Source organism: Erpetoichthys calabaricus, chromosome 2, assembly GCF_900747795.2.
Source record: "Erpetoichthys calabaricus chromosome 2, fErpCal1.3, whole genome shotgun sequence".
NCBI lineage: Eukaryota > Metazoa > Chordata > Cladistia > Polypteriformes > Polypteridae > Erpetoichthys > Erpetoichthys calabaricus.
Genome location: NC_041395.2, coordinates 70545178 through 70561294, shown reverse-complemented (window position 1 = coordinate 70561294; position 16117 = coordinate 70545178). Strand labels below are relative to the sequence as shown.

Genomic DNA, 16117 nt, shown 5'->3' with positions numbered 1-16117 from the left:
ATATTTGTGCTACTTCTAAAGTCAGAACTGTAGGCACTAGAATTTCTTTGATTCTGATATACTTTACTAATCCCCGAGGGGAAATTGTCTTTTCATATGACCTTTGAAAGTCATAGCGCAGGGTCGGTTATTGTACAGAGACCCTGGAACAATTTTCAGGTTAAGAGCCTTGCTCAAGGGCCTAATGGAGTAAGATCCCTTCTGGCAGTAAAGCACTCCTCTGAAAAGCTCACCCACTTTCTCACAGGAGACTCAATATTCTGCCTGACTATTTACATGCATTAGCACAAATAGCTAGGATTTCTATACTGACTGCTGTATATCTAATGTGAAAGATAAATTGTACCCCATTAGAGCAAAACCTACATTTCAACACTTGTAGGTACCATCCATTGTGAAAATATCAAAATGAAGAGCCAAGCAAATAGAAATCAAATGATTACATGATGCCTGTTTGTCTTCTTTTTAGAACGGGTAATATTTAATACTTTGCTTGTTGTATAGTCCTCACTAAATGCTATGTATTTTTACATCACTGAGACACAGACTTTTTGCAAGTAAAACAAATTCAACAAAACAGGCAGTATAAGCAGTGGGGTCTAAAGTCCAAGGCATTGAAATTTAAGCCCAAAGATTGCTGTTTCTGTTCCCCAATTTCGACTTGTTTGAAACCAAAAGCAAGTCACTAAATTTGTCAGAACCACAGCCTGTTATAACATAAAATGGAGACACTACAGCTTTGAACATAACTGCCTTGAGATATTATATTATATATATATATATATATATATATATATATATATATATATATATATATATATATATATATATATATATATATATATATATATATATATATATATATTTATGCATATATATACAGTATCTCTCTATTATAACAAAAAAATCCTGGAACGAGACGTGACTTTTTCGAGAGATACTTTCACGTCACGAGACTTTGTGCCAAGAGATTTAACCATGCCCGGGGCCGGAAATAAAACACAAAGAATAGACAACAAATTAGAACGTCGTAAAGAATTCAAAAACAATGGCACGATGCACATGCAGAGCAGGTTAGAGAAAATGAAAGGACTAAAAATCGAAAGTCTCAAAAAAATGATAGTAAAGATCTCATTAGCACAAACAAATGGAAATTATTACTCAGTGAAATAACGGAACAGCGAAAAGAGATCGAATATACTGTTCGGATTTAAACTTTAAATCGGAGACTTGTAGATCATCTAATTCGTGTTGCCATCAGGGAAAAGTAGTGTTTCTTCCCAATGAAGAGATGTAACAGCGAGAATTAAAAGATTGGTTGTTTGGTGAAGTGAAATATGTGCAATCACGCATGGGTCACAGAATAGCACAGATACCCAGGAGCTTTTAGAGACAGAAATGTTATTCAAATACTTCAAACAAACACAAGTCTCTTTCAGGAGTGAATCAAACTCCGTTTGTTGTTGGAGAGCACAGTTCCACCTCTAAATTAAAAGAATAGAAAATCTTCCTCTTCATACGGGCGCGCCTCGGGAGAGGGACCCCCAACAGGAGCAGAGGATGTCCGGGGGAGAAGAGAGACAAGGCAGTGAGACAAAAGGACAGCTGCTGTACAGACTTCTAAATGTTTGAAGTGCCGCGCGAGATGCAGATCACGTGGCACGGCAGCAGCAGCTACAGCAGCAATCCAGCAGCTGATCGAGCAAAGAGGAGGTAAAACAAAAACTGTATTTGTTTCCCATTGTATCACCGTTTAAGAGGGGGTTTCGGAGGAGTGACCGCGTCTCCTTGGGGTGCATTCAGCCTCCTCTCCATAATGCGAGCGGGAGAGACGCAAAGTGGCTGGCACATATCGCAGGCTGGGGGGTTGGCGAGCACAGGGAGCAGGGGGCAAAGCCCCCTAGTATTTTTGATGTGAGTAATTTCAACAGCAGATTTTAAGGAAGCATTCTTTATTCCAATAAACACACCACAATGGCATAACACATGCTTACACTTTTTAGGATGACTAAGACAACATTTAGTTTTTAAGCAATCACAAAAAAAGTAAAGTCCTGAATGAAAGGACATTTCAGGACAGAGTACACAAAAAAAAGACTTGCATTGGGATGCAGAAATATTACAGCCTAATTCAAGATGCTGTTCCTTGCAGAATGACAGACTGATTAGATTTTTGACTAAGTCTACAAATAATTTAACTTTAATCTGACTGCAGAGAGATAATGGTTTAACTTGAAACAACTTTGACAAGTGTCTAAAAGGTTTTAAATATTCCAATAAAGGCAAATTACAAATTCTGGGCACAACCAAGGGAATGAAAACATTTTGTTTTGTTTTATATATTAAATTAGGCAAGCCTCTCAAACAATAATTGCATATTGCAAATAATGTTCTGTTGTACTGAAATGTATCATGGCAGGCAGATGGCACCTCATTTGTCAAAACTATTTTTGCTACAATGTGTCTCTAATAGAATTTGATGAATTTAATAAGAAATGGTTCCAGCCCATAAAATGTTGCATTTGTGAGCTCATTGCTGCAATTAAATTGTATTTACATGGTACACAATCACACTGTCAGAAAAAATATTTGTTCACAAGTTCTTACTTCTGAATACTGATTGCCATCGGTAAAGGCTGATTTATGTTTCTGAATCTCTGGCATTCCGCTTTAGTTGCAACTATCAAAAGTTACACATTAGATCAATTTGTCTCCAGCAAATCAAATCATAGGTGCCCGGGCACACGACTGAGAGTTAACATTCTTTAATGGTGACAATAAAACATCAGCAATTTACAGGGTAATTAAAAGATCAGAAGTGGTAGGATAATTAAGAGAATAAAATTGAGGAAAACAGTTTTATTGCTTGAAGGGTTAAAGCTATTAAACAAATAAAACACCAATGGTACAATCTGGTGATTTAACAGAGAAGGCCTTTTGCCGACTCCAGGATGACATTCATTTATGTGTTTTTTTAATGTGTAAGAGGGACTGGATCAGTTAAAAACTGGCAAGTCATTCTTAGGGGTCTTTGACATAAGCTGTCACATACCCTTATATCTTTAGGATCATTTTGTTGTAAGAAATAACAGACAATTACATTATAAAGACAACAATAATGGTGACACAAGTTACTATAAAATATGCAAATTAGTAAATATGCCTTTTCATAAATATTTTCAACTAGCAAAAAAACTAATTTATTCAGTGCAGTCCCAAGAAAATCTGGCTTTATTAAAAAAATATTAATGTGGACAGTAATAGACAAGTGATACAGTATGCCACCAACAGTTTTTTGGCTTCCCTGGTGTCTTTAACTATATACAGCCCTTACTGCTGGGCGAGATGCTGAGGTCAACAAAGGTGAGATTATTAAGGACATATTATTTACTTATGTTTAAAAGTGAGTATATTCTGTGGAGTTATTGTGTATATCAGTTAATCAATAAAGTATCTGTCTAATATATTGACTTTTCTCATCTGTCTATTAGTAGATCTGACTGTCTTATATAGTGCATTTTCCTACTGTCTGTCTATCTATCTATCTATCTATCTATCTATCTATCTATCTATCTATCTATCTATCTATCTATCTATCTATCTATCTATCTATCTATCTATCTATCTATCTATCTATCTATCTCTATTGTGGAGATCAGACCGGACATAGACAGAGACATAGACTCACAAGTCCCAAAAGCACACGTCCAGTGCGCCCTGATTCTCTACCAGCAGCTCTTCCTGGTATGGCGGTAGTGCTGCAGTCCAAGGATGGTCCAGGCACCTCCTGCTGGTGGCCAAAGGCCCCCACAGGGTTGAGCCTCCAAGCTCAGCTCCCGCGGCCTAATGCCAACCAGGGCAGCTGCACTCTAATGTTTCTCTCCTGGTCCTTCCACTCTCCAGGCGTTCCGGCTGGGCAAGGGTCCCAGCCATCCACCACACTATCTATCTATCTATCTATCTATCTATCTATCTATCTATCTATCTATCTATCTATCTATCTATCTATCTATCTATCTATCTATCTATCTATCTATCTATCTATCTATCTATCTATCTAATATTCTGTTTTTTCCTATTTATCTATTAGTCAATCTGTCTATCTGTCTTTTAGACAGACACATAACCAATACTTGGATAGAAAACCATCTAGGAAAAGCTTAGGTTGCTGTTGGAAGAGGTGTTGGTGAGGCCAGCAAGGGACGGTTACCCTGTGGTCTGTGTGTGGATTCCAATGCCCCAGCGCAACAAAACTATGCTGTAAAAACTGGACTTATCCTTTGGATGAGATGTAAAACTGAGGTACTGATTCTCTGTGGTCACACAAGATCCCTGGGCATCCTTTCTAAAGAGTAGTGTGCATCCCGATGTCCATGCTAAATTGCTCACCCAATCTAGCCATTTTGGCTCCCCAATCATCCCCTGATCCTAACTGGCTAGCTATCTTTCTCACTCCTGCACCAATTTATAACTAATGTGTGGTGAGCGCACTGGCATAAAAATTGCTGCCATCACATCATCCAGGTGGGTGCTGCACACTGGTGGTGGTTGAAGTAGCTTTCAACTCTCTATGTAAAAAGTGTTTTAGGTAGTGAGAATATTGCTATTTAAATGTAAAGAGCTTTTATTATTATTATTATTATATAGTGTATTTTCTTACCCATCAATCTAACTATCAGTCTTTTAGGAATATGGAGAAGACAAGTGTAGAGGCATAAGGATGAAGCTAGTACGCCTGAAATTGCAAGAGGGCATACCCGCTACTACTAGCTATATCCTTTTAAATGCCACAATAAATTGGGAATAAATAATCAGTTTTGTAGTATTTAATAAATTAGACTTCCATAGACATCTTCTTGGCACACATTAATAACCAGTAATACATTAATAAAGTGCTTCTTAAATACTCTTTTACAATTACATGAAATAAATAATGCAATCAATTGACTGCTAAGCCTGTCAGATAGAAGGTCAAAGCTAATTAATAAAATGGAGAACAGATGCACACTCAAGGAGAAGGGGGTTGTATGAGCTACTGTACGAGCTACTTGTATGAGCTACTGGCTTTGCTTTGATTGCAGTGGATTTGTCACATATCTATGATTATTTATTTGAGTTCATTGACCCTTTATTGCTGCATGGTGTTTGTATTGCTTTTCCTGATTAGCCAAAAGCACCCAGCTACAAAACGGAGGTTTAAGGGACACATACCACCTGACTTTCTGAAATCTTGAAAGCGTATTAACCTGTCAAAAAAAACAAACATATTAGACTAATAGGCAGCAGGAACAGAATTGATGGGGTGAGGTCTAAAAGAACACTCAAACTTTGACTTCTTTAAAAGTATTTTCTGATGGCTTGTATTTATTACAGATTACTTTGTAAACTGCCTTGGATTAATCCATCTGCTACATAATAACAATAATGATAAAAATAATCATTTTAAACAATATTGTGGAATTAGAGTCTTCCTGTTTTTATGCAACCCACCGAAGAACCTTTGTCTCATTTACATTTATTATCCCAGAGCAGACAACATGCTTGAATTTTTGCAAATTCAGCACTTCAAGAATTTTGTAAAAGTGGAAGTATAAATTGCTAAATAACTCAAGACTCGAAGGTGTAAAAATGGTAAATACTGCAATAGAGATAAATCCTTGGATTGTTAAATTGTTTGAATTAATGACAAATTTCAATGCAATAAATCAGCCATATAAACAGTAATAGTTTAAAGGAAGTGACTTAAAGGAACTGCTGGGAGGTCACTTCCAAAATATTATTCCCTGCATAAAACTAAGTTCACCAAACAACTTGGCGTAAACACAATACAGAGTGACAGGCTGGTCAAAAACCATCTAAACTACTAGAAGGACTGAAGTAAATAAATATAGTAAAAACTATAAATTTCCACATCTGGATGTGTTTCTGTTTTTTAATTATTTTTTTGTTGCTTTCCCTGGTCTATGAGATACTCTTAATGTGCCATGTCCTAATCAGGGTCAGTTTTAGCTAGTTAGCTAGATAGATAGATAGATAGATAGATAGATAGATAGATAGATAGATAGATAGATAGATAGATAGATAGATAGATAGATAGATAGATAGATAGATAGATAGATAGATAGATAGATAGATACTTTATTAATCCCTTAAGACTAGCAAGGCAATTAATTACCAGCAACCATGGAGTGATTAATTTTTAAAAAGAACTAAATGATAAAATTAAAAATGGCTGTTTTTACAAGGATGACCCTGTTTGAGCAGGTGAATATGCCCTGCGACATACTGTACTACTGCCCCACTACTTTTACTGCACCTGCCTCTCTACAACCCTAGATACACAGATTAGAAAATATATGGATTGATGGAATTACACAAAGTAATTTATAATTTGCAAGTAAATATGCTGTAAGGGAGTATTAATTGGTCTAAACATCTGCAATAGAATTACTATGTTGGCTTGTTAGAGTGAACAATGTACTTTCATTATACATAAACTGTATACGTTTAAAATGCAGCAGTCAGGTTATAAAATTAACCTTCAAATAAATGTCATGTTAAGGGATTGAAAATATTTCAGGCCATGGTGAGTGCTAAAGAAATTTCAGTAAACAAGTTTATGATAAATGCAGCCCACCCCTTCAAATCCATGTCCGTCCAATTTGAACCATGAAGGACACTGCAAATACACTGAGCTTCTGCTTGTCTCTTGTTTCTGAAGGCACTTAAAAGCCCAATGTATTTTTCAAAAGGCTTTATAGAAATTATTATGAAGAAACATCAATTCAGTTTCAATATGTTTATCCTTACATAATGGAGAACACTATTATGTATTTGAAGGTGAGATGTTAATAATTTGCTAGAATTTGCTGAATTACTAATACAAACTGTGACCAAAGAGCTTTAATGATAGGCGTTTCCTTTGTCAACATGTACATCACATAACATTAATCAATGCCAGTTGTCAATGTTTCACAGACTATGAACAAAGGCAACCTAAAATGGAAATTCAGAAATTTACTAAAAGAAATTGATCCATACTACAAAGTATGTCTGAAAGAATGAAGGCTCGTGATTAAGCTATTCACTCATCCCAAGGTTTATGCATACAGTAGGAATTCGGCTTTGCATGTTGTAACAATGTGGGGATGTTTAAATGGACAAATAGGTTTCAACCAAACTCTTGAAAAAAACTGCCTGTAGTAACTAAACCTTACACCATCGATCCATTATCAAATGCATCTGATCTGATTCAGAGTTGCAGGGCTTGAGCCTGACCAACAATATTGCAGGACCTGCTCATGTATACACCGACACTCACTCATATTTGGACCCCAGAAGACAATCCTGGAGAGACAACATCCTTAATCATTTAACATTTGGAAGAAAGGATTCTTTACAGAACAACAGTATTCTGTTCTGAAAAACAGAATATAAAGAAGTAAATTTAAATCTTTGTAAATTTCATCTGTAATTGTAGGTGGATAATTATATTTCCAATATAAACAGAGCACAAATTAAATGCTACCTCTAACTGGATTATAATGAAAATGTAACAGAAGCAGATTGTCAAGAGCCAGAAATAACATTCTGCTGTTTTCTCTGCATCTAACTATAAAAGCAAAACAGAATCTTGAGCACAAGATTTTCTTTCACCTGTTGCTTAAATGAGAATACTGTGCATTGGCGTACTTAACCAATATAGACTGACAATAATTAATTATACTTCAAAATGATTGGAGGCTACAAGAAATCATGCTCTGTTTTCAGTTTGATTTTGGAACATTAATTAAAGTTTTTGAAAGCAAAGCTAAAAATTATGGGAAAAAATATCATTAAATCAGAGCGGCAAGGTGGCACAGATGAGGCGAGGCCACACACCTGGATTTGTTTTCTGGCTGTTTGGAGTTTTTTGAATGCTATGCAAGTGTGATGGTCCAGGTAAACTGCAGATGACTTGTCCCTTTTGAACCTGGGACCATTGATAGTCATGTACCAAGATGAACCACGGCAATGAGGAGACAGTTCATTGCAAGAGTATGGTGCAAAAACAAATAGCACTTTTATTCCACAAACAAATGCAGTGCTCCTTCCATTAAATATATATAAATAAAATACAATAAAAACAGGTGTTTATGTGAAGGACAAAAGACAAATAAATAAGCAAATAAAAGATCTTTCATTAAACCAAGGCTAAAGAAAATTCTGGTCTGTAAAAACAAAGCAAGGAAAGAGTTCAGAGGATTGGCCTCGTGGCCTCAAGAGCTTCACTTGATTGGCGCTCCAGCACTCCCATGCTTCCATTCATTGGCAATCGCAAGCTCTTCAGACTTCTTGCCACCTTTCCCCATGGCCAACAGGCGCTGACCTCATTTGATGACAAACAGTGCTCCACATTTGCCTTCATTGCTGTTCTACCAATCTAAGTCAGATGAGCTTCTGACCACCAGCACTTGTTGCCTTTGGTAATCTAGTGCTCGCTATCTCTCCCTCTCTGTACCTTCCAACTAGGTCTACTCCACTCCAGCAATCACTTGATGAAGCAGTTTATTTCCAAAACAGCACCACTGAACTCTGCTAATTCATCAGTTCCTTTCTTATTTCTTTCTTGCCCTTTTCATTCTCTATCCTTTTGTCTCCTTTTTTCTGTTCATTCCTCCTGTCCTGCCCAGGCTCCACTTTATACAATTTAGGTGGTACACAGGATGGATGGGCATCCCAGCAAGGAGCTGGGAAGATACCTTACATGGAGGCCCAAAGTAGACAGAAGCCCCGAGTTTACCGAAAGGCATCCCAGCCAAAAGAGGGAAGGATGTCTTACCCAGACAAAGCTCCCCAAATGGATAGATGGACATCCCAACAAATAGAGATGATGGTTTCTTACCCAGGCAGGAAGCCTCCAATAACTGGATAGGCATCCTGAAACATGTAGTATCATCCCTGGACAGGATAAAAGAGGAGGTCAGAGAAGGACTGTGTCTGGGGGATATTTATTTCACCCAGTCCCTAGATGACAGTGGCCCCCCAATATCGGTGCCCAGCAGGGAATGCCGTGAATTGTAGTCTAGCAGTGCAGCCCTGCTGTGGTCTGTGGGTGCCACAAGAGGGTGCTGCTGGGAGATGTACTCCCTGTTATGTGTGACTTCTGTGTGACCAAGAAGTTCTTCCAGGCCTGGCACTGGAAGTATCCCAGCACCAAGACACTATGGCTAAATCCCAGCCTGGTTACTGCCTGGGTGATGTTTTGCATGTTTACATTGTATATATGAGAGATGTCCCCTGAGGACTCCCATTTTTCCCCATAGTCAAAAGACAGGTTGGTTAGATTGATTGGTTTGAATAAAGTGTAGTACTGTTAGTTAGTCTGGGTAAGCAAGTGTCCTCAAAGCTGCTAGAACAAGCAATAATTACAAAAAAAATCACATTCCAAACATATTGCAGGCCAGCACAACTTTATAGCACATGTTTTTTCAATGGAACTTGTAGATTACGTTTTTATGCCATACAGGATATGAACTGCTTAACTTTGCCAAGTATAAGAAGGACTAAGGATTAACAGCTAGAAGATCTGAGTCCTAAAATATTGTATTATTTCAAAATTATCTGGTGGCATTTTCAATTCATTTAATTTTCTTCTTTCTATATCATCAATATACAATATATATTTGTCATTATATCACTCAACTCAACATAACATTAACAAAACCACAAAACTTAAAAACATTCAGGATGTGGGAGGTTTGGAGATTATTTCAGGACCTTCAAGCACAAAGCAGAAACCAACTGTGGTCAGGGAGGCCATCAATCGCAGGGTACATTCACACAGGTTTCACCAATTTAAAATAATCAATTAACCTAACCTGTCTTTGGGATGCTATCCTATCTTTAGCCAAGTCAGAGGTTTTGTTTTTTTATCTTCTTTTTGTAACCCTTTTGTGTTTTCCAGAGGGGTTGTTATTTGTTGTAATATTCTGTAGCATATTTATTAAACTTGTGTAAAAGCTAAATTTCCCCTTTGGCCAAATAAAGTGCTATCTATCCAGTGCCTGTTTTACCTTTTTACGTGAACTAGTAGGCACTTTTGTGTAGCGAAAGACTGGGCGGGTGGCATTTTTTTTAAACATCACAAACCTGACATAAAAACATCTGGACTCAATATAACACTAACATGAAAAGGTTCCTTGATACATTTCTGAGTGCTCTCAAAACACCAAAGGGGACAATTCCCCACCTCACTCTTTTGATGATACAAATAATAAAACCGTAAGAGATATACAGTATATACAAGGTTTGGAAGTGCTATTTACATATACCTGTACACCTAGGATTCGAAAAGTGTTAGGAAAGATACTACATCTGTTTACTGTCATGCACACACACATAGGGGTATCTTCAAGACTTCCCCTGTGCAGAAAGGGAGTAGTCCCACTAACACGTTCTTGTTTTCCATCATCAGTTTAGATACTCACTAGCTGGAAGAAGATTGATCCAGCTTCCTCCATGAAGTCCTGTCCCTTTCAGGTCAGCAATATAGAAACCCATAACATCAGAAATTGGTGTCTACTGAAGGACCACTGCTAGAGGTGGATGCATAATTTCTTAGCTTTCTTTTGTGTGGTTTTTATACCATACCTTTTTACACTAATTTTATTTTTTCATTACAAACTAAATGGCGTTGGGTGGTGGTTCCCCAACCCTTTCACATCTTCTGCATATTCTATCTATCTATCTATCTATCTATCTATCTATCTATCTATCTATCTATCTATCTATCTATCTATCTATCTATCTATCTATCTATCTATCTATCTATCTATCTATCTATCTATCTATCTATCTATCTATCTATCTATCTATCTATCTATCTAAGTACAAACCTAAGAAAAGTCCACACTCCACACAGATGGACTGGACAAGAGATTCAAATCCAAGATCAGGGACCTGGATCCTTAAGTCGGAAGTTCTAACCACTGATTCACTATGCAATTCAATGCAATTAGTTATTTTAAGAAATTCAGCAAGAATTCACTGAAAATAGAAACTGGCAAAAGGTATGTTAATTAATTAAAGCATCTGCTATCTGAATTTTTGGAACAAAATGCAAAGAACAAATTACACGTTTTTACCATTTATGTGTTTATTTTCTCTCACCTTCATCACTGCATCCTGGTCCCATGCATGGTTCAAAATCTTGGGTGTGTGGGCAAGCCACACTGAGGTCAAGCTGAGCTTTGAGCATCCTCTGTCTCATTCGTTTTCCTTTTTCACAAGTAGAAGAACTACAGGCAGACCAAGGGGACCAGTTGGAGTAGATGCAGGTTTCTGGTGTATCATCTATAAAAGAAAGATTTGATGAGCATTATTAAATCTCAAAGTGCAGTGCCTGACTCTATCAATTTGTCAGAAAAATGCATGCCCAGCAGCCAACAGCTGCCAAGAAATTTAATGTTTAATTTATGCAAAGTCTACAGAAAACATGATTAAGTAGGGTTAAGTAACCATCATTTGGAAAGCTAGGAATTTTCCCCTGTTTATATTTCTAAATATCCATTAGAGAAATGTCTCAGGTGTTATACAGCACATTATATTATATATTAGGCGACTCTCACAATTACATTCTGATATGCAGCATGCTGAAAGAAGCATTTTTAACAGTACAAATATCAAATTTTACATTAAATTTAATATTTCCAATAAAAAATAATCTCTATTTTGAAATCATTTCAAATATGTTGTAGGTCTCTTAGTTCAAAGGTATAGAGACATGCCAGTATTATTCATTTGTAGCACGTATTAATATAAAAGACATTTTTCTGTTAAATTATTGCTGAACAAATACTGGAAAATCAGGGGTGCATGAACAGGAAACATGTTTTAACAATATGTTAGCAAAAAATGCACTCATTTTGCACTTTGTGAGCATATTACTGAATAATTGACATATGGATTATGTGATACAAGTAACTTTGAGATTTTGTTCCATGGATGTTTTAATGTTGTTGGCTGTTGTTCAGTATTGGACCCATCACTGAAGCTCATTTTATCATAAAGTCGGTGATCTTTGTGATTCTCCATGAAAACATGAGATTAATCTTTTTTGGCCAAAAAACACAGGGCAAGTAACAGATATAAAATATCATTTTTCAGCATTCTTTTAAGCAATAAACTGGAGGTGATCCCCATAAATAGGTAAAAATCCATTATTAACATCCATCTATCCATTTTCCAAACCGCTGAATCTGAACACAGGGTCACGGGGGTCTGCTGGAGCCAATCCCAGCCAACACAGGGCACAAGGCAGGAACCAATCCCGGGCAGGGTGCCAACCATTATTAACATACTTTGTTGTATTTTTTAGGTGTGTAATATAATATTAATATTTAATATAACAAAATATTTTATAATATAATGTAATATAATATAATATTTTGCACGTCCTGCCATGTGCAAAAGTTCGCTGATGACACTGCTATCGTAGGCTGCATCAGGAGTGGGCAGGAGGAGGAGTATAGGAACCTAATCAAGGACTTTGGTGGATTTTAGGAGGCCCAGGCTCCTCATGGACCCCGTGATCATCAGAGGTGACTGTGTGCAGATGGTACAGACCTATAAATACCTGGGAGTGCAGCTGGATTATAAACTGGACTGGACTGCCAATACTGATGCTCTGTGCAAGAAAAGACAGAGCCGACTATACTTCCTTAGAAGGCTGGCGTCTTTCAACATCTGCAATAAGATGCTGCAGATGTTCTATCAAACGGTTGTGGCGAGCGCCCTCTTCTATGCGGTTGTGTGCTGGGGAGGCAGCATAAAGAAGAGGGACGCCTCACGCCTGGAAAAACTGGTGAGGAAGGCAGGCTCTATTGTAGGCACGGAGCTGGACAGTTTGACATCCATGGCCGAGAGACGGGTGCTGAGCAGGCTCCTGTCAATCATGGAGAATCCACTGCATCCACTGAACAGTGTCATCTCCAGACAGAGGAGCAGCTTCAGCGACAGACTGCTGTCACTGTCCTGCTCCACTGACAGACTGAGGAGATCGTTCCTCCCCCAAACTATGTGACTCTTCAATTCCACAAGGGGTGGGGGGAGGTAAACATTAACATTATACAAAGTTACTGTCTGTTATACCTGCATTTTTATCACTTTTGAATTTAGTATTGTTTTTTATCAGTATACTGCTACTGGAATATGTGAATTTCCCCTTGGGGTTAATAAAGTATCTATCTATCTATCTATCTATCTATCTATCTATCTATCTATCTATCTATCTATCTATCTATCTATCTATCTATCTATCTATCTATCTATCTATCTATCTATCTATCTATCTATCTATCTATCTAAGAACAAAAACTAGGAGGATGTAGAAGCAAAGTGTGAGATCAAGGAGAAAAGACAGACAATTGATCTAATTCAAGTATTTCTTTTTAAAATTTAGTCTGAGGACAGCACATGTTTTTTGTGTTTTACTTAAGACTTTAAACTTAGCTATTTGCATGAAAAAAATCTTTTCTGTAGAAAATACCTCTTTCGGTTTCTGGTTAAACTGATCCTTATTATGTTGTTAACAAAGTTTTTACCAGGTTTCACAATTAGCTTATCTGGAGTAGACAGGCTGTTGATTTTTTAGGAATTCTCTATATTCTCCCCTCTCTAAGTATGTGTTAGTGCTAGACATTTACCCATCAGTTTTCCAACACATCTACCTAGTTCTGTTCACAGGCAGTGACTGCTTATCCCAGCAACTTTGAGCACAAGATGGAAACCAGCACAGGTTCAGACACCAGTCAGTCCACACTATACATTCTTGATCACTTATTCTAAAGTCAATTAAGGCTTTCCGATTAACTTAGGGCCAGCGGCACACTACACTAATCTGAGTCACACTTGATGAATGCAGTTGCTGGTTTTTGTCATGTTGAGGATCTTCTTCTTCTTTTGGCTGCTCCCGCTAGGGGTTGCCACAGCGGAAAATCTTCTTTCATATCTTTTTGTCCTCTACACCTTGCTCTGTCACACCCATCACCTGCATGTCCTCTCTCACCACATCCATAAACCTCCTCTTAGGCCTTCCTCTTTTCCTCTTACCTGGCAGCTCTATCCTTTACATACTTCTCCCAATATACCCAGCATCTCTCCTCTGCACATGTCCAAACCAACACAATCTCGCCTCTCTGACTTTGTCTCCCAACCGTCCAACTTGAGTTGACCCTCTAATGTCCTCATTTCTAATCCTGTCCATCCTCGTCACACTCAAAGCAAATCTTAGCATCTTTAACTCTGCCACCTCCAGCTCTGTCTCCTGCTTTCTGGTCAGTGCCACCGTCTCCAACCCATATAACATAGCTGGTCTCACTACTGTCCTGTAGACCTTCCCTTTCACTCTTGCTGATACCCGTCTGTCACAAATCACTCCTGACACTCTTCTCCACCCTGCCTGCACTCTCTTTTTCACCTCTCTCCCACAATCCCCATTACCCCATTATTATGTTGAAGATCACAGATTATATTTCGGATATCGCATGGGATGATGGATCACATTAATCCCTCACTACTTTTTAGGAAGGCTTTAAGGCTTGCAAAGTTTCATGAGTTTGCCACATTTTGACAGCTAATTAATGTGCTGCCTAACAGTTTTCTCGGCCTACCTTTTTCTGTTTTTCATTCTGTTGTGGTATGACAAACATGAGACACTGGATAGCCGAACTTCTCTTCTGTTTTCCTAGTCCAAAACATATGTTTTCTTTCTTTCCTTGTAGTAGCATTTTATGCAAGTGCTCATTGGTTGTTAATGCTTGTACACACACAATATAAGTAATATTTTATTTTGTAAAGTTCCCATAAGGTCTTGTAGACTCTGTTTTGGGCCTGCTCTGACTCATTCAGTGCTGGAGCTTGGTCAAGAAAAGACTTACATCTATGCCCAGGTGGCACAGGCAAATACCTATATTTAATAATTCAGCTATTCTAATTGGAGGAGGACCATGCACTTTCCCTCCTTGTTCCCATCAGGTATTGTGATGTTAGGGGATATTTTTACTGATTCTGGACTGTGCTCGTTTCAGGAACCGCTTCCACGCTTCACTCTGCCCTCCACCTCTTTTTATTTTTATCTCCAGCTCATGTCAGCTCTTTAAGACCAACGGTGTAGATTTGCAGTCTAATCTTCCTTCCCATTCTCTATATCTCTGTCTAACTACTATCCCAACTAGGAAAGGTCCCATATCACCTATTTACTCTTTATTATCCAAAGCCTCTAATAAACCTCTTTCTGTCATTTTTGTATGGACTAAAGACTTATCCCATTACAAAAGGGACATATGCTGGAATACTGTGTTTAAGAATGTATGCTTGTCTTCCAAAAACCCAAACTATCAGTTTTCACAACTTCAAATCATTGAAAGAATGTTCCTTACTCCTAAGCAGAGACACATAACCGGCTTGGTATCAGATTTGTTGTGTGATTCCTGTTCTCTAGATTTCTCTGGTACTTTCCTTCATGTTTTCTGGGATTGTCCAGGTGTCTTTGCCTTCTGGTCTGCAGTTGCCCATTTGTTTTCCTGTATATTATTCTGTAAAACTTTTTCCATTCAGTCTTTCTGCTTGCTGATAATTCTTCCCTCTCCATTAATTATTATCAAAAGAGTGTCCTTATTAGGTACCATAGCTACTAAAATCATTATTGCATCCAGACAGAAATCCCCAGAGTTGATGACAATTCAGCACTGGGTTGTTTCATTTTTTTTAATTTAATTCATTTAGAAATGTCCACTACTGGAATTAATAATGCTTCATCTAAATCAATCAACCTGTGGAGCTCAGCCACTGATGCACTAAAAGCTGATATACAGTATAGCTTTTTTTCATGTTTATTTTTTGCACCTTTCCTGTCAAGTATCATGGTCTTATATATATCTAGAGCTGAAACTCTAAAGTCCCTAGGAGGGTCAGGGATTATGATCTTGTTAAATCTGTTTTTTTATGGTGTCACTTTTATGTTTGTACAGTGGGTTATTACAAGTATGTACTAGTAGGGATGTTGTTTTTTTTTTTTTTTACTTCTATCACATTTTTGATTTGAAACAAAAAAAAAAACTCATACAACACAGAAGCT

At 37.6% G+C, this 16117-nt stretch overlaps 1 protein-coding gene across 1 annotated transcript in view; it reads right to left on the bottom strand.

The window, feature by feature from the left end:
• Positions 1–16117, bottom strand: part of LOC114645958 (spondin-1) — a 509623-nt gene that overhangs the window by 99355 nt on the left and 394151 nt on the right. The window contains exon 11 of the mRNA XM_028793897.2: positions 11152–11334. Within this exon, the coding sequence (XP_028649730.1) occupies positions 11152–11334 (183 nt within the window). The remainder of the gene's footprint in view (positions 1–11151; positions 11335–16117) is intronic.